Source organism: Podarcis vaucheri, assembly GCF_965113315.1.
Source record: "Podarcis vaucheri genome assembly, chromosome: 7".
In the NCBI taxonomy this organism is placed as follows: Eukaryota; Metazoa; Chordata; class Lepidosauria; order Squamata; family Lacertidae; genus Podarcis; species Podarcis vaucheri.
Window position 1 is genome coordinate 82,227,279 of NC_138765.1, and position 25,160 is coordinate 82,252,438.

The 25,160-nt window shown below is 46.6% G+C and overlaps 1 protein-coding gene across 1 annotated transcript; it reads left to right on the forward strand.

The window, feature by feature from the left end:
- Window positions 1-251: 251 nt before the first annotated feature.
- On the forward strand, window positions 252-23,181 carry LOC309536437 (neuroblastoma suppressor of tumorigenicity 1-like). The gene is made up of 4 exons (XM_082230682.1): window positions 252-1,016; window positions 16,258-16,452; window positions 19,044-19,155; window positions 21,305-23,181. Exons 2-4 carry the CDS (start codon window positions 16,286-16,288, stop codon window positions 21,548-21,550), a joined length of 525 nt encoding a protein of 174 aa, XP_082086808.1. The 5' UTR covers window positions 252-1,016; window positions 16,258-16,285; the 3' UTR covers window positions 21,551-23,181.
- The last annotated feature ends 1,979 nt before the right edge of the window (window positions 23,182-25,160 follow it).

Consider the following 25,160-nt stretch of genomic DNA (forward strand, 5'->3'; position numbering starts at 1 on the left):
CCCATCAGCACCAGCCATCGCCACCCATTCCCCCCCCCCCTTGTCCTGGCTAGCTGGTTCTTGTCTGCTCACAATATAATCTTGCTCCACTGAAGAGGCAGCAGAGAGGATTTGCTTCCCACAACTACCTTTTCTTTTCTTTTTTTTAAACAGGGAACAGTCAAAGGCTGGGGTTGGTTGATTTACCCGGAGAAAAAGGGAGGAGAGACGGGGGGGGGCGCGTTGATTTACTAGGAGGAGAGCTCTGCTGTCTTTCCTTTTTTGAGCCTAGCCAGAAAGCACCGAGAAAGTTCAAATCTCCCCCTCTTTCCCCCCCCCTCCTCCTCTTCTTCTTCAGAGTTGGAAATTCTTGCATTTCTAGGAAGCTTGAATCTTTCACAGGAGCTGCGCCGCACTCTGCAAAACTCTACTTATTATAATTGGGGTTTTTCCGCCTCCCCCAAATAATTATTACGCCTGCATATTGTTTTGGAAGCAGCAGCAGCAGCTTTTAAGAGTTCCTCCTCGCTCTTTTCTTCCTAGCCTTCTTTCTGCTCCGATCTCTGATTTACTTGGGGTTTTTTGGGGGTGTGTGTGTGTGAAGCTTTCAATAGTTCCACCCCCTACACTTTTAATTACTGACCAAGGGGGGAGAAAAAAGGCACTCTGAATGGACTAGAGGGTTTCCCCCCCCCCCGGACTTTTTTGATCCTGGTGCCTGGTTTGGAAATAATTTTTTTTTCTCCGTTCCTGAGAAGGAGATAAAAGTTTTGCTGAAGTTCAGGTTGCAAGGAATTGTCTTCTTGTCCACCTTCCCACAAAAATACCCTTCCGCGTTTCCCTTAAACGTTTGGGATGAACTGGAAATAAACCTTTGGAGGAAATTTGCTTACAGAAAGGCTAGGAACCGGAGCCCACACTTTACTGGATAATGAGCTGTTTTAATTTTTGAGTGCCCCCCCCCTAAAAAAAGAAGAGACAAGAATATTATCCGAGGAAGTTTTGATGGAACACCTCTCTGACCAGTCCATTTAATGGTAAGTAACCATTTTTGGGTGCCTTCTCTGCTATGATTTTGTATCCCTTCTGGCTCCCTGTGGGTAGCTGAGATTTAGCTTACTTATGAAGTGTCTTGTGTGACCCGAACGTTTTGCCAATTCTGACATTGGCCAAGTTCAGCGACATGAGATTTTTGACCTTTAATGCAGTGTGTCAAACTTGCCGTACGAATAAAGAAAAAAGATTGATATTAAAGCAACTGTTTTTTTTTAAAAAAAATGAATATAAAAATGTGGGGTTGTATCCAGCATGCCGCACTCAGTAGTAAGACCCTATGGGTATTGACAAATGTAGGTTCATTAGTGTCAAAGGGTATACTCCTGAGTAGAACTTTGTTGGTGCTGCGCTTCTGAGGTTGATATGAAAAGGCATTAAAAAAAACCAGAACGCACATCTGATTTTAATAATGTAGGTTCTCTGTTTTCCAACCTATCGTAACAGCTTTTGAACATCTGTGGCATGATGCTTCTTTACAAACATGATTCATACATCTCAGATGGTGTTGTGTGAGTGGCTTAGTTGCCCCGTCAGGCTAGAATAGGGAGAGATATGAAAGGAAGTAGGTGGTGGTCATCATTTCAGGACCTTTCTACACATATAGTAAAAGTGGAACGCGGTCGCCACTTTTCCTCCACCCACCAGTGATGACCTGTACCGCATCTTCCTTTGCTTGGTGGCCGATGCGCCTATATCAAAGCATCCGCAGATTATATTTTCCAGTGGATTCTGTACTGCTTTTCAGATGACACCCAACCGTCCCCTAGTTTACTCCTTAATAGGGAACAGGAAGATTCAGTCTGCACTGAAAGGTGAAACTAGCGAATTTGTGCTTTCCGAGAAAATCTGGTGCAAAGCGAAACGTGTCCATCCTTCGGAGTTTGCGCTTTGAATGCATTTGTTTGATTTTATAAACAACACACAGAGTACAGTCACAGGGCGGCAGGAAAAATAGGTGCAGGATACAAGAATTAAACCCCTTGTGGAATGGCAGGTGACAAGTGTCTACAGGCCAGGGTAAAGTGTCTAGTAAAATCCCTCTATTAGCGAAAATCATATACAATTTTGCATTGTATTAGGGAACACTGCTTTGCAAAAATGCACGCTTTAGACAAAACTGGTTGCAGACTAAATTGCTGGTGCAATTGCTTGAGGACTTCTCCCATCCGTCCCCCCCCCAGGCAAATTGATATGGGAAAAGGTGGCAGGCTGACCTCTGGGAACAGGATCCTGAAAGAGATGAGCCACTGGTCTGATCCAGTGGCCTTTCTGAAAACGACAAACTGAAATGGACCGATCCACCCGTCTCTGCTCCCTTCATTAAGTGAGTTTATAATCCCTCCAGCCAGCTAATTCTGGCGAACTTCGTCACACACCTTGTCCCATGTTGAATTGTGGCAAAAACGCAAACCGTCCCTCTGGTTGCCGCAGAGGGAAGCTATCTCTGGGAATCCACACAACTCCAGGCCCGTGACTCAGCCTACTCTTCTGGGGCGAGTAACTCTCACTCCTAGGCGGCCAGCTAGAGAGAGAAAGAGGCAGAGAGAGAGAGAGAGAGAGAGAGAGAGAGAGAGAGAGAGGCTTGGTGAAAGGGAAAAGAATAGTGTTAATCTTTCTTTTTCATCCTGTCCATTTCAAGTGTGGAAGGCGGGCGGGCATGCAGGCTAGTGATCTCTGTGGACTTATTTGCAAGGCTACCTTCATGTCCCCACTCCCAGCAGCAAAGGCAGAGGTGGCAGCCATCAGACACCCTTGCAAAGTTCCCCCCTTGTCCCCCACCCTCCAGGGGGAGCCTGAAATGAAAGCAAACCTGTCTCTCTCTTTTTCTCCATTTATCAAGACCAGATTTTTACGCTTCTCTCCCCCCCATCCCAACTTTTCCTCCCCTTTTCCCTGCTGTGATTGATGGTTTGAAAGAGGAGAAATAGCTCACAAATAGAAATCAGTTACAGATGAAGCCGGGGTAGGGTGGGGGGGGGCATAGCTTTCGAGTCATTAAAATATTTCCACCTCCCACCTTTTCCTCTCTCCTGCGAAGAAAGGAGCAAATCCGTGAAGAATCGCATTTTGGAAATTTCTTTTGTGTGTGCCTGTTCTCTGATCAAGTCTCTCTCTCTCCCCCCACCGTTTTTCTTCTGCTCTTTTTCCCTAAAAAGGGGGGGGGGTAACTGAGCCAAGAAATCTGAAATTAATTCATTTGGGGTGGGGTGGGGGTTGGGGGCAAAGGGGAGGGAGAGGAGCTTGAACAAAGAGAAAACAAAAGATTTCCATTTTCAAAGAAAAGTTAAAAGGTTGCATATGTTCCAATCTGCATGCTTAGAAGTATTTGCTGTCTTGCTGCCATGAGATCTTTCAAAACCAGTTTAAAAAAACCCAGTGACATTTGCTTGCACCCCATAGAAAAACACATATCTGAAGGCATCGCAAATTGCTCAGTAATAGATTTTCTTAGTGGGTTTGACTGACAAAAGCAATCTAGGATGGCTTTGAAGGGCTCTTTCTGCCTCCTGACCTTTCTCGTAAAATATATAGTTTGTATTCACATCTTTTCACATCCTCTGACCTCCGGGGCAAATTTTTCCTAAATACATCCAGATTCCTTCCAGAGGACTTTGCTGGGGAAGTTCCTGTTTCCCCTGAAAAATCCCAGTGGGATGATGATGATTATTTTATCTTTCTAAATCTGTCCTCAGTTGTATCAACACCCACCCTTTGAATCAGAGCGAAAATGTTGTGAATTAAAAGTTTCCCCAAATTCCTGAGGGCTAGGGAAGATTCAAAGTCTTTCTCCATTTTAATACAAATTTTAATACCCCCCCAAAAAAATTGGGTCCTATGATGGAGTTTCGGTGGGGAAACCCCACTGAAAAGCGATGAGGTTGTAGAACGTTGCGGTGGTGGTTTAGACATCACTCCCGAATTTTCAAAAACATTCCCTCGGTTCAGTCATCCCCCAGAGATAATCGTTGCGCCTAATTTTGGCTTTCTAGCTTTTGTGAAAGGTGGTTTAGCACGCACAACGGCCGGTTCTTGGGGTTTGCATATATTTATTGTCAAACAAAATCCCCCTAGCACAGCCTAACCATTTTTAAACACACCCGGTCAACACAACCGGCTTTTGATAATCTTAATTTTGTAAGGTCAGAGTCTGTAACTGTGCTATCTATCAAAAACTTCGCGAAAACTTAGCATTACTGGGTTCAGTTCATACCCCTGGCAAATTACCAGTATGAACAGGGTACCGGCAACTCTCCATCTTTGTAAGATAATGGGCTTGTACCGTGAGTGAAGATGAGAAAGAAAAGTGTTTCTTTGCTATAAACTCTGTGCAGTGAAGTCATATGAGTTCCTTCCTCTTAAGAACATAGATCACTACCCCCCCCCCCGATCTAGACCCTCAACTTTCCCCCCATAGTGGCTTCTCAGATGCCCCCAGTATTTGACATTCGCAGATAGACTGCCTCCAGGTGTTGAGGCTCAATTAAATGGTCATGTCTAATCCTTGCTGATAGGCTTCTCTCTCCTCCATAAAGGTGCCTAGTCCCACTTTAGAGCCTGCTAAGTCTGTAAGCCACCTGCGCATCATGTGGCAGTGAGTTCCATCAGCTGATTTGGTGTCGCACAAACAAGGATTTTCTCGCATCTGCCCTTAACCTCGCCGATTTCGCTTGGGCGGCGGCTTTGAGTTCTTGTATTATGAGAGAGGGCAAAAGCTCTCTTTATTCACGATAGCAGAAAATCTCCGTAATATCTATCCTTTCCTTTAGTCACCTTCCTGCTAAAAAAATGTAAAGGCGAAAATCAAATGCTTTCCTCTTTTTCCCTCGCTGGGAAGATTGTGCCCCCGCCCCCCACTGATTTCCCCCTTTCTATATCTTAGAAATTATTTTCAGTTTCTTTTTAGGGCAGAGATGGGGGTCCTGTATACAGTGGTACCTTGGATTAAGAACTTAATTCGTTCTGGAGGTCCGTTCTTAACCTGAAACTGTTCTTAACCTGAAGCACCACTTTAGCTAATGGGGCCTCCTGCTGCCGCTGTGCCGCCACTGCACAATTTCTGTTCTCATCCTGAAGCAAAGTTCTTAACCCGAGGTACTATTTCTGGGTTAGCGGAGTCTGTAACCTGAAGCGTATGTAACCCGAGGTAGCACTGTATTGTGCTAGACTACAACTCCCTCAACTGATGGCCATTCCCTGAATTAGACCATCACTTGCCCTCATTGCCCCTAGCCATGTCCACTGTAGCTCTGTCCTCTTGCAATGCAAATTTGCAGCTTCCCACATATTCCTGGACTACAACTTCCATCATCTCTCCTCACTGTTGGCCTTGCTGACTTAGGACCTGAAGGACCGCACTGGTTCTCCAGCCAGGCCTGGGGATAAAATCCTCAGAGATTGCTTGGTTAGACTGTGCTACCTGGAGGTGTGGCTGGGTTCATGATCCTCTGCTCTCTCAAAATCAACCCATCAGGCACCGGCGAAAGCTTGTAGGCTTGTCCACACAATTCCCCAATGCCATCCTGTGGTTACTGCAGGGATCTCAGGATGAGAGGCCAACATGGACCTTCGGCCCTCTCAGTCCGGCCTTCCCCCAAGCCGTGCTCCCCTGGGGCCACACCCCTTATCAACCCCATTCCCCACTCCCCACACCTCCCTTTCCCTGGCTGGGGTGTGTCCTTAAACTGTGGCAATGCCTCTTGCCCTACCACTGTCTCGTCAGAGTGGTCCATGCCCTGGTTATCTCCCGCTTGGACAACTGCCATGTGCTCTACTATCTTTGAAGGTGATAACAACAACAACAACAACAACAACAACAACAACAACAACAACTTATTATTTATACCCCACCCATCTGGCTGGGCTTCCCCAGCCACTCTGGGCGGCTTCCAACCAAATATTAAAATACAGTAATACATCAAACATTAAAAGCTTCCCTAAACAGGGCTGTCTTCAGATGTCTTCTAAAAGTCTGGTAGTTGTTGTTCTCTTTGACATCTGGTGGGAGGGCGTTCCACAGGGCAGGCGCCACTACCGAGAAGGCCCTCTGCCTGGTTCCCTGTAATTTGGCTTCTCACAGTGAGGGAACCGCCAGAAGGCCCTCGGCGCTGGACCTCAGTGTCCGGGCTGGACAATGGGGGTGGAGACACTCCTTCAGGTATACAGGGCCAAGGCCGTTTAGGGCTTTAAAGGTCAACACCAACACTTTGAATTGTGCTCGGAAACGTACTGGAAGCCAATGTACAGAAACCACAACTAATCCAGGATGTGGCAGCTAGACTGGCGACTGGAACCATTTAACACCAATCCTACATTGTCTCCCATTACGTTTCCGAGCACAATTCAAAGTGTTGGTGCTTGAAAGCCCAAAATGGCCTCGGTCCGTCTCCACCCCCATCTGAGGTCCAGCTCCGAGGGCCTTCTGGTGGTTTCCTCCCTGCGAGAAGTGAGGTTACAGGGAACCAGGCAGAGGGCCTTTTCGGTGGTGGCACCCGCCCTGTGGAACACCCTCCCGTCGGATGTCAAGGAAATAAACAATCTGATGTTTAAAAGACATCTGAAGACAGCCCTGTTTTGGGAAGTTTCTCATGTCTGAGATGATGATGATGATGTTTTTGCTGTATTTTTGTCGCCCAGAGTAGTTGGGGCAACACAGACAGATGGATGGGGTATAAGAAATTTATTATTATTATTGTTGTTGTTGTTGTTGTTAATATTAATAATAGAGACCCATATGTGCGTGTGGATATATATAGGGCCCTTGTGCTCTTAAGTGTGGTTGAAATAAAGCCCAGTAAACAAAGGGAACAGTCATACCCATAGCTCCACCCACCTTTCCCTCTAGCCCCACCCACCTACCAGATGTGGCCCCCGAAACTTAGCCAAGAGGGGATGTGGCTCTCAGGTTGAAAAAGTCCCCCTCTTAGCCCCTGACTGCGTTTCAACCCATCCACGAGTCATGGGGGTGCAGAGATTGTGTGAATGAATTTAGCGCTTAGCTTATACAGTGATGGGACACGGGTGGCGCTGTGGGTTAAACCACAGAGCCTAGGACTTGCCAATCAGAAGGTTGCTGGTTCGAATCCCCACGAAGGGGTGAGCTCCCATTGCTCAGTCCCTGCTCCTGCCAACCTTTAACTGGGGCTTGCAGGTAGCACACTCCCAAGATAGTATTCCGGGCTTCTTCAGTGGTCTAATCTCAAAGTCTTGATACGTATATTGATATTCAGTCTTATAGAGAATACTCTTTCTTGGCTTAAGCTTAAGAGACTGATTTGCTTAGCTATAATACGCACTCTAGCTGCCTCTTATTTACCACCGTTTAGCTATCCGTTTAGCAGTCACTTTCTAAATGCATTTGCATGTCACCTGCCCAGTATTAAATGCCATTGCATGTTGCCCGTTTGAATACTGCCAGATGCCGTTGCATGTCGCCTGCCAAAGACCGCAGTGCGTTAAACACCATTGTGTTTTACCTGCCAAATCCTTTCAGGTCTTCGTGCAATTCCATGGCACTTATCAGCTGCAGCCCCAGTATTTGATCAATATTTGAGGGCGCCTTCTTTAAAAGGGTGTTCGTGGGAAGTGCTGGAGAGATGCTTAGAGCCTGGCTCTTTCCTGAAGCATCCCTAGAAGCAAAACGTCTCGCTGAGGAATAAGCAGGCAGATTTTGCCTTTTGCACAGACACTTTTAAGACCATCTAGTTCTTGGGAGAAAAGCAGTGACAAACCTAGGCAACATCTTAAAAAGCAGAGACATCACCTTGTCGACAAAGGTCCATAAAGTTAAAGGTATGGTTTTCCCAGTAGTGATGTATGGAAGTGAGAGCTGGACCATAAAGAAGGCTGATCGCCAAAGAATTAATGCTTTTGAATTCTGGTGCTGGAGGAGACTCTTGAGAGTCCCATGGACTGCAAGAAGATCCATTCTGAAGGAAATCAGCCCTGAGTGCTCACTGGAAGGACAGATCCTGAAGCTGAGGCTCGAATACTTTAGCCACCTCATGAGAAGAGAAGACTCCCTGGAAAAGACCCTGATGTTGGGAAAGATGGAGGGCACAAGGAGAAGGGGACGACAGAGGACGAGATGGTTGGACAGTGTTCTCGAAGCTACCAGCATAAGTTGGACCAAACTGCGGGAGGCAGTGGAAGACAGGAGTGCCTGGCGTGCTCTGGTCCATGGGGTCACGAAGAGTCGGACACGACTAAACAACTAAACAACAACAGTTCCGTCCAGCACATGTTTAACCTGAAGCACAAAGAGGGCACTGTTGCGCATAAAATCTGCTCGTGCTGATTTGTAAATATCGATGTAGGTTTAGAAAGAACATCTGTCCTTTAAATGGAAATGTAATACATCTCACCGTGACAGGGAGTATTTATGACCGGTATGCTGGTGGCTAACTGTTGATGAGCAACATCAAGGCATCTGTCAAGTTTTCATTATTTAGGACATAGAATCAGAGAATTGTAGGGTAGGAAGGGACCCAAAGGGCACTCAAATGGAGGACTGCCCCCCCAACAGCCATTCTGGGTGTCAAATTGAGGGGAGGGGGACCTTGTCCTTTGCCCCAGGGAGAAAAACATCCTGAGGCAAAGGACAATGCATTTATAGTCCTGTTGTACCACTTTTAACACTCGTGGAGAGTCCTGGGAACCATAATAATAATAATAATAATAATAATAATAATAATAATAATAATAATTTATTTGTACCCCACCCATCTGGCTCGGTTTCCCCAGCCACTCTGGGCAGCTTCCAACAAAGATTAAAAATACATCAAAATGCCACACATTAAAAACTTCCCTGATGTCTTCTAAAAGTCAGGTAGTTGTTTATTTCCTTGACATCTGGTGGGAGGGCATTCCACCGGGGGGGGGGGGGGCGCCACCGGGCAGAACAATGGAGGTGGAGATGCTTCTTCAGGTATACTGGACCGAGGCTGTTTAGGGCTTTAAAGGTCAGCACCAACACTTTGAATTATGCTTGGAAACGTATTGGGAGCCAATGTAGATCTTTCAAGACCAGTGTTATGTGGTCTCGGTGGCCACTCCCAGTCACCAGTCTAGCTGCCGCATTCTGGATTAGTTGTAGTTTCTGGATACCCTTCAAAGGTAGCCCCACGTAGAGCGCATTGTAGTAGTCCAAGCGGGAGATAACTAGAGCATGCACCACTCTAGTTTGGGTGCTGGGGATTGTACCTCGGTGAGATCAGTGCTGTTAAGAAATTGCCATTCACTGGATTCTCCATGACAGTTAAGTGGCGTAATGGTGTTTTAAATATACGACGCCACACTCCCTGCAGGATTAAACGCCCCCAGAATGAGGATACAGTGGTACCTCAGGTTACATATGCTTCAGGTTACATACGTTTCAGGTTACAGACTCTGCTAACCCAGAAATATTACCTCGGGTTAAGTACTTTGCTTCAGGATGAGAACAGAAATTGTGCTCCGGCAGCGCAGCAGCAGCGGGAGGCTCCATTAGCTAAAGTGGTGCTTCAGGTTAAGAACAGTTTCAGGTTAAGTACAGACCTCCGGAACGAATTAAGTACTTAACCTGAGGTACCACTGTAGCAGCTCTGGGATAGGAGCACAGGAAACCTTCACACCAAATCTTAGCCTAAGTATAGTGGTACCTCGGGTTAAGAACTTAATTCATACTGGAGGTCCGTTCTTAACCTGAAACTGTTCTTAACCTAAAGCACCACTTTAGCTTATGGGGCCTCCCACTGCTGCCACGCTGCCGCCGCGCAATTTCTGTTCTCATCCTGAAGCAAAGTTCTTAACCTGAGGTACTATTTCTGGGTTAGCGGAGTCTGTAACCTGAAGTGTCTGTAACCCGAGGGACCACTGTATTATTGTCTATAGTTGCCCTGGCTTCCCCGGGTTTCTTTCCCAGCCCTCCCTAGCGATGCTGAGGATTTGAACCCAGGACCTTCTGCATGCAAAACAGGTGTTCTGTCGCTGAGCCAGGGGCCCTTTGCACCTCGTTGTTCTGGACTGGCCTCCACTTGGGGTTAGGCAACAAGGCCTTCTAGAGAAGCTCAAGGGCATGAGCAGAGTCTTCAACAGGATCAGGCCAGGGGCACATCTAGCCCAGAATCCTGTTCTCATGGTGGCCAACTATCTGCCTCTGAGAAGCTCTCAAGCAGGAACTGAATACAAAAGCCCTCTATCCTCCCATGGCTTCCAGAAACTGTCACTCAGAAGCATCACTGCTCTGTCCATCGAGACAGAGCAGAGCCAGCAGCCACTGATATAGTCCTTTCCTCCATGAATTCGCCTCATCCTCTTTTAAAGCCATCCAAGTTGGTGGCCATCACGGTTTCCTGTTGCAGCGAGTTCCACAGTCTGACAGATAGGATAGATAAACTTTATTTGCATTAGGCAGCAGCCATAGCAACATAAAACAAGCAATATATACAATTAAAAAGACAACAATGGATAAAAAGGACAATCAAATTATCAAGACTATCGTTCAGATAGTGGCCCTTACTCTCATTGCACCCTCGATAAACCTAGCAACCTTTGCTGTTGTCTGATCATTTTGATCTGATAACAGAAAGAACAATGTGGCCGCAGATGGGTGGCCTGGGATGGTGAGTAAGAGTGGGGTGGTGATCTCATTCCTCAGGTCTTTGTAAAGGGGACAGGACAGGAGATTTCCACAGTCTGACTACGCATGGCCTAAAGACGTCTTGTATTTTATCTGTCCTGAGACAAACTTCTGGTGCATCCCGGACAGAGTTTGAAACTCCCATTGTTCTAGGCACATTTTGCGACGGGGAATTTCATTAGAGCGAGCGGTTTCTGAGCTCTGGGAGAGGTGCTGCGCCTAAGATTTCAGATTAATTGATTGTGATTTTATGTAAACTGTGTTATTTTTACTGTTGTTAGCCGCTCTGAGCCCGGCTTCAGCTGGGGAGGGTGGGATATAAATAAATTATTATTATTATTATTATTATTATTATTATTATTATTATTATTGCAGAGTGGAAGGAAAGGAGGACCTTTCTCTGCCCCACCCCACTTCCAGCTACTCTCTGAAGACTGGAGAAGAGATCCTCTTAAGAATATTAGGGGGTGGGCAGGGGAAGTATGGCTTTTTTTTTGCAGTCTTCAGATGAGGACTAGACCATGTGAAAAATGAATATAAGATTTCAGCCACAGTTGGTTCATTTTCAGCTTTGTATTCTTGTTATTAAAAAAAAGCTCGCCTAGACATTCCTTTGTTGCTCCCCTAATCTAGGTTTAAGGAGCCATTTAGCTCCTACCTTTCCTATCTCAGTTTCTAACACTGATCCTGAATCTAGGGACAGTCCCGGATTTGATCAGATCCCAGGATGTCCCGCTTTTTCTTAAAGGTAAAGGTAAAGGGACCCCTGACCATTAGGTCCAGTCGTGGCCGACTCTGGGGTTGCAGCGCTCATCTCGCTTTATTGGCCGAGGGAGCCGGCGTACAGCTTCCGGGTCTTGTGGCCAGCATGACTAAGCCGCTTCTGGCGAACCAGAGCAGCGCACAGAAACGCCGTTTACCTTCCCGCCAGAGTGGTACCTATTTATCTACTTGCACTTTGACGTGCTTTTGAACTGCTAGGTTGGTAGGAGCAGGGACCAAGCAATGGGAGCTCACCTCATCGCAGGGATTTGAACCACCGACCTTTTGATTGGCAAGTCCTAGGCTCTGTGGTTTAACCCACAGCGCCACCCACGTCCCATACTCGCTTTTCCTTAGAACACCCCTATTTTCATCGGAGAAATGTTGGAGGTGTTATGCAACCCCCCGAGCCAAGGAGTTAAGTAACTAGACAACCTTTAGAAGACGTCTGAAGGCAGCCCCTGTATAGGGAAGTTTTTAAAAAACATTTAATGTTTTATTATGTTTTATATATATGTTGGAAGCCGCCCAGAGCGGCTGGGGCAACCCAATGAGATGGGCACGATATAACTACAACAACAATAGAATAGGATGTCGCTGTTTTCATCAGAAAAAGGTTGGAGGGTATGCGCTTTGTGCAACATTCCAACACCATTTCCAATGCCTGTATGGCGACATTTCCATCAAATCATCCTGAGTGTAGGAGTTGTTGCTTTCGATGTTGTCCTCTTTTCCCTGACAGCTCCAGGCCTGCTGACTTCATCTGTCCGTGCGGGTCTGAGCTCGCATGACGGAAGGGAGATCTTTATAAACAAGGCTCAGGGAAAGATTGGGAGGGTGGTGATTGAGGGCTGCTCATGGCTTTGCGTCTTGGCTGATGTACAAGGGCGGTTGGGCAAGAGTCCGTGTCGATACATGTCTGTTTGGGTACCCAGTTGCATCTTGCCTGTGTACCCGAGACCGGTTTTCTGCCCGTGCCAACGTGGAGTACGAAATCCTCTTGGGGCAAGTCTGTGCAGGGAACACCGGCTTGACATCTCGGAGCAAAGACTTGCAAGTGGCTGGTTTGTTTTTTTTAAAGGGCACGAGCTTGTGAAGCCAAGAAAAAAATAATGAACGAGTCCTTTTAAAAACACGTCTTGTTAGCTGAGCAAACGTTGAAAATGGTGTGAGATGTTAACATGCAAAATCAAGGAGAGCCAGAGAGTTTACCAAGTCTACTATATCTTGTACAGTGGTACCTCGGGTTAAGTACTTAATTCGTTCCGGAGGTCCATTCTTAACCTGAAACTGTTCTTAACCTGAAGCACCACTTTAGCTAATGGGCCTCCTGCTGCCGCCGGAGCACAATTTCTGTTCTCATCCTGAAGCAAAGTTCTTAACCTGAAGCACTATTTCTGGGTTAGCAGAGTCTGTAACCTGAAGCGTTTGTAACCCAAGGTACCACTGTAATATTATAAGACCACAAGAAGAATTTGCTGGATCGGTTTGTCTAATCCTCTTTTAAGGGCATCTCGGTTGGTGGACGTTTCCCACTTCCTGTGGAAGTGAGTTCCACAGGTGTTTTTTAAAAATCTGTCCTAAATCCTCCAACATCCAGGTTCACAGAGTATACACAAGTTCTGAGAGAGGGAGAAAAAACCCTTTCTCTATCCGTTTTCTCCATGCTGCGAATAATTTTATAAATTTCTATCATTTCGCCTCTTACCTTTTCTCTGAACCAAAACACTCCAGGTGTCGCAACTTTTCCTCATAAGGGAGTTGCTCCACATCCACCCACCCTTGTTAAAATTTTGGGTTTCCCTTTCTTCGGAACCTTTTCCAACTCTACAATATCCATTTTGTACACAATATTCATAGAATCTCAGAATTGGAAAGTTGGAAGGGCACTCCAAGACTCATCTAGTCTGACCCCATGCAATGCAGGAATCACAGCAAATGGGGATGTACCACAGATTTTGTATAACGGCATTGCAATAGTGGCTGTTTCAATTTCAATTTCTTTCCCAGTGGTTATGGATTTCATAGTACTCCTGAGAACCAATGGCACGCATTCTTTATGTTAGAAAGTGACAGTTCCTTCCCAACGCTCCGGTCAGATCAAAATGCTTTTGATCACATAGTAGTAATGGAGGCAGTAAAGGAAAGTGAAGGTCTAAGTTTAGGGATGATTTTACAGCTTGCAAATCATGCGTTGAGGATGGCGTCTTCTTAACTGCAGCAACAGAGCTTGTGCAAACATCTTTCCTTCTGTTGACCATAACACACCAGAACCAAAGGAGCTCACTAATTAATCAGCTAAAGCTCTGGTTAATTGATCTACTGCTTCAAAGCTTGCCATCGATGTTTTGAGGACACTGTCTTCTTAACTCTGGATTGTTTTATTTGATGTTTTAATGCAGGCATAGGCAAACTTGGCCCTCCAGATGTTTTGAGACTACAATTCCCATCATCCCTGACCACTGGTCCTGTTAGATAGGGATGATGGGAGTTGTAGTCCCAAGACATCTGGAGGGCCAAGTTTGCCTATGCGTGTTTTAATGTGTTCTAAACAGCTTTGAATTTTTTTCCTTAAAAATATAAAGTGGTGTGGAAAATATAATAATAATAATAATAATAATAATAATAATAATAATAATAATAATAATAATATACGACCTCATTCCTGGGAGAAAGGATGGAATAAAAATGGCCTACAGTGGTACCTTGGTTTACAACCATAATCCGTTCCGGAGGTCCGTTTGTAAACCAAAACAGGTTGTAACCCAAGGCACGCTTTCACCAATGGGGCCTCCCCCCAAAAAATGGAATCCAAAAAGAATGGGTTGTAATCCAAAAAAAGGTTGCAAACCGGGATACGTACTTCCGGGTTTGACATGTTTGTAATCCAAAACGTATGCAAACCAAGGTACCACTGTATTTGGCAGCATGAAGAGACGTATTACCACTGTCTCAAACCACCTGAAAAATTATCAGCCCCACGTAATTTATTTTAAATTCATTTTATTTTTTGAGATGGTGATATTGCTTCCCTTCATGCTGGCGAAGAGCCAATTTCTTCACATTCTGCTGGTACCAAAGGCAGAAGAGCATCCCAGGAAGATTTTTCTGTGGTCAGTTGGCAACCAGGGATGCTAACGTGAATAAAATATTGAGGGGGGCAGGTAAACCCCACCCTGTATATAGGTCACATGATGTTCCTAAGGGATCTAAAGGGATGGAAGTGAAGAACAGAGGTAAAGGAGAATTAAATAACAGAAGAAGTGTGGTTTAGGTGGTGGAAGTCTTTTAAGATATTTTAATTAAGATTTGTTATGTTATAATGTGTGTAAGCGTAATTCTGGAATTACTGTTTATGGAAAACAGCATTTCCTTTTTTACTTTTTTCGTTTCTTCTTACTCTCTATCTTCTTTCACAGTTTATGCCTGCCAAATATGTAAATAATTATGTTTTTGCAGATATGTCTGGAAATTTGATTGTATTATTCAATAAAGTTATATTTTAATTTTTTTTAAAGGTCACATGATGCAGCACATGCACACTATTTGAATGGCAATGCTCATTAATTTTTTTGGGGGGGCGGCCCCCTCAAATATTTTATGGGGGGGTGGAGAGACCTCAACCCCTAGGAGTTGGCTCCTATGTTGGCCACCGTCTTCCCCCAAATACATTTTACGCCAGAACTTCCTAGTTTGTGTTGCCCTGGAGCTCCACCTACTGGCCACACTCTGAAACATCAGCTTTCTGTTAGAAACATGGAAAACTGCCCCATGCACACACTAACTGGCGTTGTTTCTCCAAGGGTTTGGGACAGGGGGTCTCTGGAGATGCCAGAAACTACACCTGGGACCTTCTGCATGCAAATCAGATGCTCTGCCCCTGAGCTACAGCCCTGTCCCGGCAGAACAGATGCTTCCAAATACCAGTTGCCAGCAGGGGAGAATTGCTCCTGTGTTCGAATCCTGCTCTCGGGTTTCCCAGAAGAGGCATCTGGTCTGGCCCTGTGAGAACAGGATGCTGGACTAGATCAGCAGGACTCTTCTTCTATTCTTATGCCCCTAATCCACACGCCAGCAAGCAATTCCCACTCGCCCATGGCAACTCCCAATCAAGTCCTTCATTGTTGTTGTTTAGTTGTTTAGTCGTGTCCGACTCTTCGTGACCCCATGGACCAGAGCACGCCAGGCACTCCTGTCTTCCACTGCCTCCCACAGTTTGGTCAAACTCACGCTGGTAGCTTTGAGAACACTGTCCAACCATCTCGTCCTCTGTCATCCCCTTCTCCTTGTGCCCTCCATCTTTCCCAACATCAGGGTCTTTTCCAGGGAGTCTTCTCTTCTCATGAGGTGGCCAAAGTACTGGAGCCTCAGCTTCAGGATCTGTCCTTCCAGTGAGCTGATTTCCTTCAGAATGGAGAGGTTTGATCTTCTTTCAGTCCATGGGACTCTCAAGAGTCTCTTCCAGCACCATAATTCAAAAGCATCAATTCTTTGGCAATCAGCCTTCTTTATGGTCCAGCTCTCACTTCCATACATCACTACTGGGAAAACCATAGCTTTAACTAGACGGACCTTTGTTGGCAAGGTGATGTCTCTACTTTTTAAGATGCTGTCTAGGTTTGTCATTGCTTTTCTCCCAAGAAGCAGGCGTCTTTTAATTTCGTGACTGCTGTCACCATCCGCAGTCATCATGGAGCCCAAGAAAGTAGTGGTAATTCTGTATTGATTTGTTTTGGATGTTGTAGGTGATGCCAATAAAGATTTTACGCTACGATACGAATATATAATGCAGATTCATCTGGTGTTCTGACGCTTCTTATCCTTCTCGAACCCCTTCCCCCCAGTTCTAGGATTTTGTCGGAAAAGGCCAAGATGCTGAAGCTCCTGGTGACCACCCTCATCCCGGCCTTGATCCTGGCGGCGCCTCCTCCCATTAGCAAACTGGCCCTCTTTCCAGACAAGAGCGCCTGGTGCGAGGCGAAGAACATCACCCAGATCGTTGGGCACAGCGGGTGCGAGTCCAAATCCATCCAGAACAGGTATAGTACTGGGCCAATGGATCCAACATCTCCAGATCTCCCATAGCCATCTTCCCCAAGCTGTGTCGCGCTCCCAACTTCCACTGTAGCCTTATTGGACTTTACCAATTGGTAGGGTGAGCGTTGCTCCCAGATGGGAGGAAGGAAGTCAAATGACACCGAGGGTTGGTTCAGAGAAAGAGTTCTTTATTTCTGCTCTCCGGAGCAGCAGAAAGGCACTTGCGTGGTCAGTCCACAGCAAGTCCAAAGAAATGAGAGATTTCATGCAGTATAGAACACACTCTGGCACTGTTCCCGAACTAGGTCTGTGCGTCAAAGTGTGTTCAGAATGTAAGATAAGACCTAGATGTGCCATCCCTACTCCACTGGAACAGCCAAGGTCATCCTTTGCCGTGACTGATAAAGGAGAGAGCTTTGTTTATTCAGCTGTGTTCTTGTTATGCATTTGCTCAACAGCTTGTTAATGCATTTTAGAAATCCTCTCTTGGAGAAAGAAGAAAAAGGGGGTGGTTTGAGTCAGTTTCAAACTGACTGCACAGAAACCCATTTCTTCACCACCAGCTCTGGCCAGCACAACTCCGGAAATTAACTTCTGCCTCTTCCTGCTAACGTATCACAAGTAAAAGCATCATGGCTGTAAACCGATTTGTGATTTTCCGCCGTGACGAAAAGTGGCACACATGGCACTGTTAATAGTTCCACATTTGTAAGAACTCAATTTTTTAACAAGGCAGCACCCAGCCTTTGGCACTCCCTGCCTATTACAGGCACCTGTAATAATTTTATTTTCTTTCATTTACTATACTGCTTTCAATGGCTGCTAAAAAATTGTTGTTGTTGTTTAGGCAAGCCTACGCAGATATGTAGAATACCCACATGTATTCTAATGTTTTTTAGGTTATTTAATTTTTTAAAATGTTTTAAGTTGCTGTTTTTAACTGTTTTCACCGATAATTTTGTTTTATTCTTTTTGCAAATCGCTTTGAGGTGGGTGTTGTTGTTTTTACAGTCAAGCACTATATAAATTTTATGACATCAAACAAACGCTCGAAATAAAAGAATAATAAGTAAACAATGTTGAGAACCCAAGATAGCAGGGATGTAAAACAGGGATGTGGAATCTATGGCCCTTGAGCTGTTGTCAAAACCGTCAGTCAAAACCAGCAGGCCTAATGGTGAGGGTAGATGGGAGTTGGAGACCAGAAACAACTGAAGTCAGAGATGTGATGGAGGTAGGTAGGGACAGTGAAGGCAAGGGATGGTCTCTCTTTTTTAATATACATTTTTATTAATTTTTTAACATATCAGTTCCAACAGTCATGCAACATAACTTCTCATCTTATACAATATTTTTAGACTTCCGTCAACACCTCTGATGATTTTCCGTTCTTTATCACTTATTATCCATTTCTTAATTTCATATTACCTTTAATTATCCTTGACTAATAATTCTCCTCATTATCTTTCTTGCAATATTTCACCTTACCAAACTTCTTGCAAACCTACTAGCGTAATCTTTTCATCACAATTTCTTTTCAAATAGTTCATATATTTACTCCAGTCTTCTAAGAATCTCTGGTCCCGCAGGTTTCGAATCCTTCCTGTTAATTTATCTAGTTCTGCATAGTCCATCAGTTTCATCCTCCATTCTTCTTTCGTCGGTAGTTCTTCTTGCTTCCATTTTTGTGCCAATAATATTCTTGCTGCCGTCACTGCATATAGAAACAACTTACAGTCCTTTCTATTTATATCATCTCCTACAATGCCAAGTAAATATGCTTCTGCTTTCTTAATTAAGAGGCAAGGGATGGTCTCAGTTCACTCGGAAAGTTTGGTGCTGAACCCAACCCTCATCTCGCAGGCTTTTAGCATCTTCCTAATCTTCACCTATGGCGTTTCCATGTGCTGCTCTGGTTCACCAGAAGCGGCTTAGTGCTGCTGGCCACATGACCCGGAAGCTGTCTGCGGACAAACGCCGGCTCCCTCGGCCTATAGAGCGAGATGAGCGGGCAACCCCAGAGTCGGTCACGACTGGACCTAATAGTCAGGGGTCCCTTTACCTTTACCTTAATCTTCACCTGGGATGTGGGTGGCGCTGTGGGCTAAACCACAGAGCCTGGGACTTGCCGATCAGAAGGTTGGCGTTTCGAATCCCCGCGACAGGGTGAGCTCCCGTTGCTCGGTCCTTGCTCCTGCCAACCTAGCAGTTCGAAAGCACGTCAAAGTGAAGTAGATAAATAGGTACCGCTCCAGCGGGAAGGTAAACGGCATTTCCGTGCACTGCTCTGGTTCGCCAGAAGCGGCTTAGTCATGTTGGCCACATGAACCAGAAGCTGTACACCGGCTCTCTTGGCCAATAAAGCGAGATGAGTGCCACAACCCCAGAGTCAGACTCGACTGGACCTAATGGTCAGGGGTCCCTTTACCCTTTACCTTTACAATGCCAATTAAAAATGCTTCTGGTTTCTTAATTAAGAGGCAAGGGATGGTCTCAATCCACGTGGGAAGTTTGGTGCTCCTCCCCGATTCTGAACCCAACCCTTATCTCGCAGGCTTTTAGCATCTTCCTAATCTTCACCTCTTGTCCGCAGAGCCTGCTTGGGGCAGTGTTTCAGCTACAGCGTTCCCAACACCTTCCCACAGTCCACCGAGTCCCTGGTGCACTGCGACTCCTGCATGCCAGCCCTCTCCATGTGGGAAGTGGTAAGTAATGCCACTCAGGATGGGAAATTGCGTGTCGAGACCCCGCAGCCATCCCCTCGTTGGAAATAACTCACACAAGGACACAGATATTAGGTTTATGTTATTGGGCATAACATAACATATTGGGCATAACAAATTTTGGCCACAACTTTATTGAAATTACAGAATGTGAGCGGCATTGGCTTAGGCATTGATTGGACCTGACTATATCTGACTCCCACCCATTGTGCAGGAAGTCCAGTAAGGGTAAGCCACCGGTAGGGGGAGCCCTGTCGATGCGAACCAACTCAAGCTCCCCCTGGTGTTCCCATCGGGGTCGTGTCAAGGCCTTAGCCCCCCAGCCAGGCTTCAGACTAGATCAACACCCCCTGATTCCTTTAACGGAATACCCTTAAGCATGGAGGGGCAGGTGATGGCCACACCTCCCCTCCCCCACACAAGGTCAAACAATGCCTAACCGCAACCCTAACAAAGTTGTGGCGATTGCTACAAGGTAGGCGAAAACCAAGTGGCCACTGCCAATTTGCCAAGTGGAAAAATTCCTACCAGGCCCCTTGGACAACCAAGGCGACCAACCGAAGTTCATAGCAAGGTCATTGCCTAACCTGCAAAATAGGGAGGGAGGGTGATTGAGGAAGTGAGCCAAAGAGGAAGTCCTCCGGCTCACTCCTCCGTTTAAACAGCTCTGGCCACACACACCCCGGCCAGCGTATTGGCTGGCCGGGCTCTGATGTGGCTGGGATCCCCCAGGCAACAGAAGACAAAGTCCCCCACCCCCAGTGGGGAGTGGGTGGCCACGCGGTCCACCACAACTCCTCCCCATTGGGAAGTGGAGCGGATTTGTGCGGCGATCGTCCAAGGAGGGCTGTTCGCTGAATACCCATTAGCACCCCCTCTTCAATAAATATATAGATGGAATATTTCTGTGGAGGGGGGATTCACTGTGGGGCAGCAAGTAGGGGGCTAGAGTGGGAATGACAAGTGGGAAGAACGTTGCTGTTGCATCTGGTTGGCCAATGTCAGTACACAATGAGGGCTAAGTAGGCCACTGATCTGGTAGCCAGACTTAAGTTTCTTATTGGACCTCGCCCGTAGGTCCATACAAGACGTTGCGATGGGTACTACCTGCAATGGCTTTAGAAAGAGGATTAGATAAATTCACTAACTGTGATCACTATGCTCTGCTTGTATGGTTGGAGGCAGCAATTATTCTGAATACCAGTTGCTACAAAAAAGCAGGAAGGCGAGCGTGCTCTTATGGTCAGATCCTGTTTGCAGGTTTCCCATAAGCGGCATCTTGCTGGTCTCTGTGAGAACAGGAAGCTGGACTAGATGAAACTTTGACCTGACCCAACAGCAGAGCTCATGATGTTCTTAGATGATGATAATATATTATTATCATTTATACCCCACCCATCTGGATGGGTTTCCCCAGCCACTCTGAGCGGCTTCCAACAAAATATTAAAAATACAATAAAACATCAAACATTAAAACACAGTAAGACATCAAACATTTAAAAGCTTCTCTATACAGGGCTGCCTTCAGATGTCTTCTAAAAGTCAGATAGTTGTTTATTTCCTTGACATCTGATGGGAGGGCATTCCACAGGGGGGGCGCCACCAGCGAGAAGGCCCTCTGCCTGGTTTCCTTTAACGTCACTTCTCGCAGGGAGGGAACCGCCAGAAGGCCCTCAGTGCTGGACCTCAGTGTCCAGGCAGAGCGATGGGGGTGGAGACGCTCCTTCAGGTATACTGGACCAAGGCCGTTTAGGGCTTTCAAGGTCAGCACCAACACTTTGAATTGTGCTCAGAAACGTCCTGGGAGCCAATGTAGGTCTTTCAGGACCGGTGTTATATGTTAGATGATTGTGGTGGCTCTCTGAAAAAAGATGGTGAGCCAAATTTTGGGAGGAGGCAGCCCCTGATGGCCGCTAGCCCTGAGAGCTACGTACGGCAACAGGCAGCAGTGCTTCTGAATAGCAGCTGGTGGGAACCGCAGGAGAGGAGAGGGGTCTTGAGTTCAGGTGCTGCTTGAGGGGTTCCTACAGGTTGACTGCTGTGAGAACAGGAGACTGGTCTGGATGGGCCATTGGCCTGATCCAGCAGCCAAGCTCTTCCTGTGTGTTCTGATGTCTTCTCTTTCCGCCAGGTGACACTGGACTGCCCCAGCAATGAAGACATCCCCAGGGTGGACAAACTGGTGGAGAAGATCCTCCATTGCAGCTGCCAGGCATGTGGAAAGGAGCAGAGCCAAGAGGGGGCGCTCCTCAACGTCTACGTCAACGGCGACGATAACCTGCCGGCTGAGGGTCCTCACCCCCACCCCTACGGCCACCACCACCCAGGAGAAGAGGCCTCCAACCACCACCACCATGAAGACGAGGCCAAGGACTGACCTCCGAACTTCGGGGGGGGGGGAACTGCCCCTTCAGCCCAGGCCTTGACGACTTACCCCCCGCCTCTCAAACACCCATCATGCTTTGCTCTTGGCAACGTGGTCGTGGGGAAGCAGAGGCCAAGCTGAAGGCGGACCTTTCACCGGGGGCGGCCAATGGGACAAGCTGGCAACCGGCGAGAGAATTGGGGGAGGGGGTGGTTGGGGGGAGGGTGTCACTGACGAAATTGCACACTGCTCTAATATATTGGGGGGGGAGGGAAGAGGGAGGGGCAAAATGAGAGAGAGGTCTCTGGGGGCCTTTCCTCTTGAAGGTCTGGCGGACACCCGAAACGAAGACACCCAAGACGGCTTCTCGGTTTCTGGCTTTCCATCAGGACATTTCTCTGTGAAGACTACATATAGAATTGTAGACTTGGATGGGACCCCCTTGCAATGTGGGAACCACAGACGCCGTGGGTCCGGCTCTGCCACTGGGGAATCAAGGATCAATCTCGGTGGAGCCAGACTGGACCCCCCCAAAAAACCCCCCGTTTTGACAAAAGAGACTCTCCCCTTTGGTGCTTTTTTAGCAGCAGAAGCGAGACATTTCTTGCACGTTTGAGTTCTGCCCTCACTTGCCTTCACTGCCCCTCGCTACCTCCATCACAACTCTGCCTTCTTTTAATGCGGGGCTGGTGAGTTCGTGTCCCTCCTGGTGTCGCTGGACTCCAAGTCCCATCATCCTTGAACAGTGGCCATGCTGGCTGTGACTGCTGGGAGCTGGAGTCTGGACGGCACCACTTTGCTTACCCCTGTTTGACTTCCTAGCAGCACTTTAATGAACGGAAGATAGAAGGGAGCAAAGGAAATTTTATTGGAGAGCGCTGGGCAAAGAGGGGGAAGAAACAGGTGGGTCGGTTCTAGACCATTTTTAGCGAGTCAGATCTAGCTCAATATTGTCAACGCTGACCGGCAGCAGCTCAGTAGGGTTTCAGCCGTACCTGAGATGACAGGGATTGAACCAGGGACTTTCTGAATGCAAAGCAGACACTCTTGTCACTGGGCCCTGGTTTTCCTAAATATTCTAGTTCTCATGGTTATGGATAAAGGGCTGGATCAATGAGGAGGTGCACAGAAGGTAGTCTTATTCCAAGACAGACCACTGGTCCATCCAACCTAGGATTGCCAACACTGACCGGCAGCGGCTCTCCAGGAATTCAGGCAGAGGACATTCCCACACTTACTTGGAGGTGTTGGGGCTTGAACCTGGGATCTTCTGCCTACAACAGCAGATACTCTACCACCGAGCTACAGCCCTTTCCACGGGAATTTAACATAATCTGAATCTGACGTGAGTCAGATTATTGGATGAAGAGGCTGCCATCTTGCCCAACCTTTCCTTGAATTTTTAAACGTCTTAATCACTGAGTGTTTAGAGTGAGATTCGAACTCTTGCCTTTGTATACACCCAGCCTCTCTCCTTGTTCTGCTGACTACAACACTCTTCATGGCTTCTCTCTCTCTCTCTCTCTCTCTCTCTCTCTCACACACACACACACACACACACACACACACACGTCATATATATTTCCAGCTTTATCGTTGTGTTATTCATCCCTCTTAATTAAATAAATTAGATCCAACATCCACATACTGTGTCACTCCGGGTCTTTTGTCGAGCGAGACAATATAGTCCTTTCAGAATGCAAATCCAAGAGCAAATATTTATGTGGGGCTGCTTTCCTCTAAGTCCTACTCAGAGTAGACCCGCTGCGGGTAACAGACTTAAGTCAGTCATGTGCAACAACTTCCGTGAGTCTAAGATAGTGTCATACAAGGGGCAGAAGAATTGGACACATAAGAGAGAGGCGATGGTACAACAGCATTTTAGGTCTTCCTATGCTGAAATTGACCTGTCCCCACCATAGGAGGAATTAATGCATGACATCATATCCTGGTACAAGCTTATTATTATTATTATCTGGGCGGCTTCCAACAAAATATTAAAAATACATTAAAACATCAGTCATTAGGAGGTCTCTCCAGCTGCACGTTTCCTGATCTGCAGCCTCCCTGGCTGCCCACACGTCCTGATCTGAAAATGCCCCAGGGGAGGTGTAGGCTCATAATGGGAGGAGTTACCGTATTTTTTGCTCTATAAACTCACTTTTTCCCTCCTAAAAAGTAAGGGGAAATGTGTGTGCGTCTTATGGAGCGAATGCAGGCTGCGCAGCTATCACAGAAGTCAGAACAGCAAGAGGGATTGCTGCTTTCACTGCGCAGCGATCCCTCTTGCTGTTCTGGCTTCTGAGATTCAGAATATTTTTTTTATTGTTTTCCTCCTCCAAAAACTAGGTGTGTCTTGTAGAGCGAAAAATATGGTAACTTGTGTTTCCCTGCCAAACTTTAATTGGCATACAGGCATCTGGGAGGTCTCCTCAGCTGCCCATATTTCCTGATCTGCAGCCTCCCTGGCTGCCCGCACTTCCTGATCTGAAAATGCCCCAGGGGAGGTGTTATCTCATAAGGGGAGGAGTTAACTCATGATGTCTTCCCCTGAACTTTGATTGACATGCAGGCACCTGGGAGGTCTCCCTGGCTGCCTATACCTCCTGATTTGCAGCCTCCCTAGCTCCTGAAAATCCATCAGCATTTTTCTAAAGCACCCAGTTCTCCTAATCTAGACATTCTTGCAATCTTCCCCAACACAATACATTTAGGCCTGTTATTTTCACAGAGATGTGCATTTCTAGGTGCACGCTTCCCCTTGACACCTGCACTCCCTTGGTTCGGGGGGAAACTGTGTTGCAAAATTCAGAGAAGTGCAAAATTCGAGGACAGCTGCATTTCAGGTCCCAGATGGTTTTGGGGAGTGTAAGCTAGATAGGTGAACAGAACCAAATTTCTCCCCCGTCTCCAGAGGCAACGTTCGCAAACAGCAGGGACGCCTTGCTGCAGGATCAGTTGGCTGAAGTTGGGGGAGAAAGGAGGTGAGTCTTTCTCGGGAAATGAGGTTTTTGGGGGAGCGATTTGAAAGGCGGTTGTAGGAGAAAAGGGGAATGGCCCTTCCTGGATCTTTATGACCTGAAAGAAGGAGCTGTAGCAGGAGCGAATAGGGTGAAAGCGTTATCAAGGGGAATGGGAACCCACCCTATTTCCGCACTCATATGAGAAGCCACCCTATTAATCTAGCCACTTCAATATACTCTAATAGTTTGTCTTGCCATTCCATTTTTGTTGGCACAATTCCCCCCCCCCCAGTTTTTAGCAATTAGGATCCTTGTCGCTCCTGTGGCATAGAGGAATATTTTCTGATCTTCTCTTGCTATACATACATCCAGTATCCCTAGTAGAAAAGCTTCTGTAATTTTTATTAAGTTATACTTAAACATTTTGTTAAGCTCGTCATATACTATGTTCCAGAAGCTTTTGATTTTTTCACAGGTCCACCAAACATGTATAGGTGTCCCCTCTGTTTTACCACACCTCCAACACATATTTGTTTTTGTCTTATACATTTTAGCTACTTTGGTAGGTGTTAAGTACCATCTGTGGGACGCGGGTGGCGCTGTGGGTAAAATCTCAGTGCCCTAGGACTTGCCGATCGCATGGTCGGCGGTTCGAATCC